General features: G+C 43.8%; 1 protein-coding gene across 1 annotated transcript; it reads left to right on the forward strand.

The window, feature by feature from the left end:
* Positions 1-334: 334 nt before the first annotated feature.
* Positions 335-1,263, forward strand: LOC141421521 (olfactory receptor 4X1-like). Its single transcript, XM_074067516.1, is given in 2 exon segments — positions 335-1,058; positions 1,061-1,263. Coding segments are annotated over 2 exon segments (927 nt in total).
* The last annotated feature ends 465 nt before the right edge of the window (positions 1,264-1,728 follow it).

The raw sequence follows: 1,728 nt of genomic DNA on the forward strand, positions 1-1,728 counted from the left end.
GGAGTTCATGAATTTCATCCCAATATTAGCATTTTATGATTGCTCTTGTTCTTCTTATGAGGATGAAATTGGCTAATGCCTGTGACTGGATCAGAGAAAACACATGAAGGTAGCAGTATTATTACAAAGTCAAGTCTCATTCTGAGACTAATATCAAGCAGTGGGTAATTGCTGTTTTTCCACTTGCTTCATGGAATCCATATTTTGGGGAAACCCAAGGCAGAGAGGAAGAAGAATGAAAATGAATCTCAAGGAACTGAGAAGGTTGTTCCTAATTACTGAGAAAAGTTTTGCTTTCTGTGATTCTAGGCTATCATTCCTCTTGTTTTAAAACATGGCTACTAAAAGCAGTGTGACTGAAATCATTTTCCTAGGCTTTTCCCAGAACCAGGATGTGCAGAAGGTTATTTTTGTGCTATTTCTACTCGTGTACACAGCCATTGTGCTGGGCAATGGCCTCATTGTGGTGACCATCATGGCTAGTAAAGGGCTCATCTGCCCCATGTACTTCTTCCTCAGCTACTTGTCCTTGGTGGAGGTCTATTATTGTTCTGTTACAGCCCCCAAGCTCATCTTTGACTCTTTGACCAGGAGGAAAGTGATTTCCCTCTAGGGCTGCATCACACAGATATTTTTCCTGCATTTCTTTGGTGGCACTGAGATCTTTCTGCTGACAGTGATGGCCTATGACCGCTACGTGGCCATCTGCAAGCCCTTGCACTATGCCGCCATCATGAACCGGAGAGCCTGTGGCCTCCTGGTGGGGGCTGCATGGGGTGGTGGCTTGCTGCATTCTGTCGGGCAAACCTTCCTCATTTTCCAGCTGCTCCTCTGTGGTCCCAACATCATTGACCACTACTTTTGCGATGTCCACTCAGTGCTGAAGCTGGCTTGCTCAGACACCTTCCTCATTAGTTTGCTAATCATCACCAATGGTGGCTCCATCTCAGTGAGTAGCTTTGCTGTGCTGCTGGCTTCCTATGTAGTCATTCTGCACTCCCTATGTGGTCCCACCGTGGCAGGGCGGCGCAAGGTTCTTTCCACCTGCACCTCTCACCTTAGGTTGTGGGCCTGTTTTTCATACCTTGCTCCTTTGTCTACATGAGGCCCTGTATCACCCTCCCTGCAGACAAGATAGTGGCTGTGTTTTACACAGTTGTCACACCTCTCTTAAACCCTGTGATTTACTCCTTCAGGAATGCTGAAGTGAAAAATGCCATGCAGAGACTCATGAGGAGGAAGGTGATTTTGGAAGAGAAATAGATGACTCAAGCAAAATAGAATAGGCATGGGAAATTGGGGCACCTTTTTTCAACCCACATAGCACTTGGTGAGAAATCCCTTAAGGCCTTTCCTGTTTTAATTTCAGGGTTCATTTCTCTCTATTTTATTCTGGCTCTTTTGAGAATATGTCTTATCACGCATCTTAGTATCTGAATACATGCTATCCTCTTCAGTGGGGTGAGTTCCTTGAAAACAAGGCTCCTGACTTTATGTGTCTAACTTATGACTAGTTTGATGCCTAACAGATAATATGAATTCAATAAATATTTGTAGAATAAAGAAGTAAACAAATACCTGTCCTGTGTACCTAAACATGTTCAAGAATGAACTCCTGATCTTTCCAACACATTCTTCTGTCAGCTTTCTATCTGAGTTGATAGCAGCCTGAACCTTCTTAATGCTCATCCTAAAAGTCTTGGGGTCATTCTTGATTCTGCTTTCTCT

The sequence above is a fragment of the Castor canadensis genome, chromosome 1 (genome assembly GCF_047511655.1).
Source record: "Castor canadensis chromosome 1, mCasCan1.hap1v2, whole genome shotgun sequence".
In the NCBI taxonomy this organism is placed as follows: Eukaryota; Metazoa; Chordata; class Mammalia; order Rodentia; family Castoridae; genus Castor; species Castor canadensis.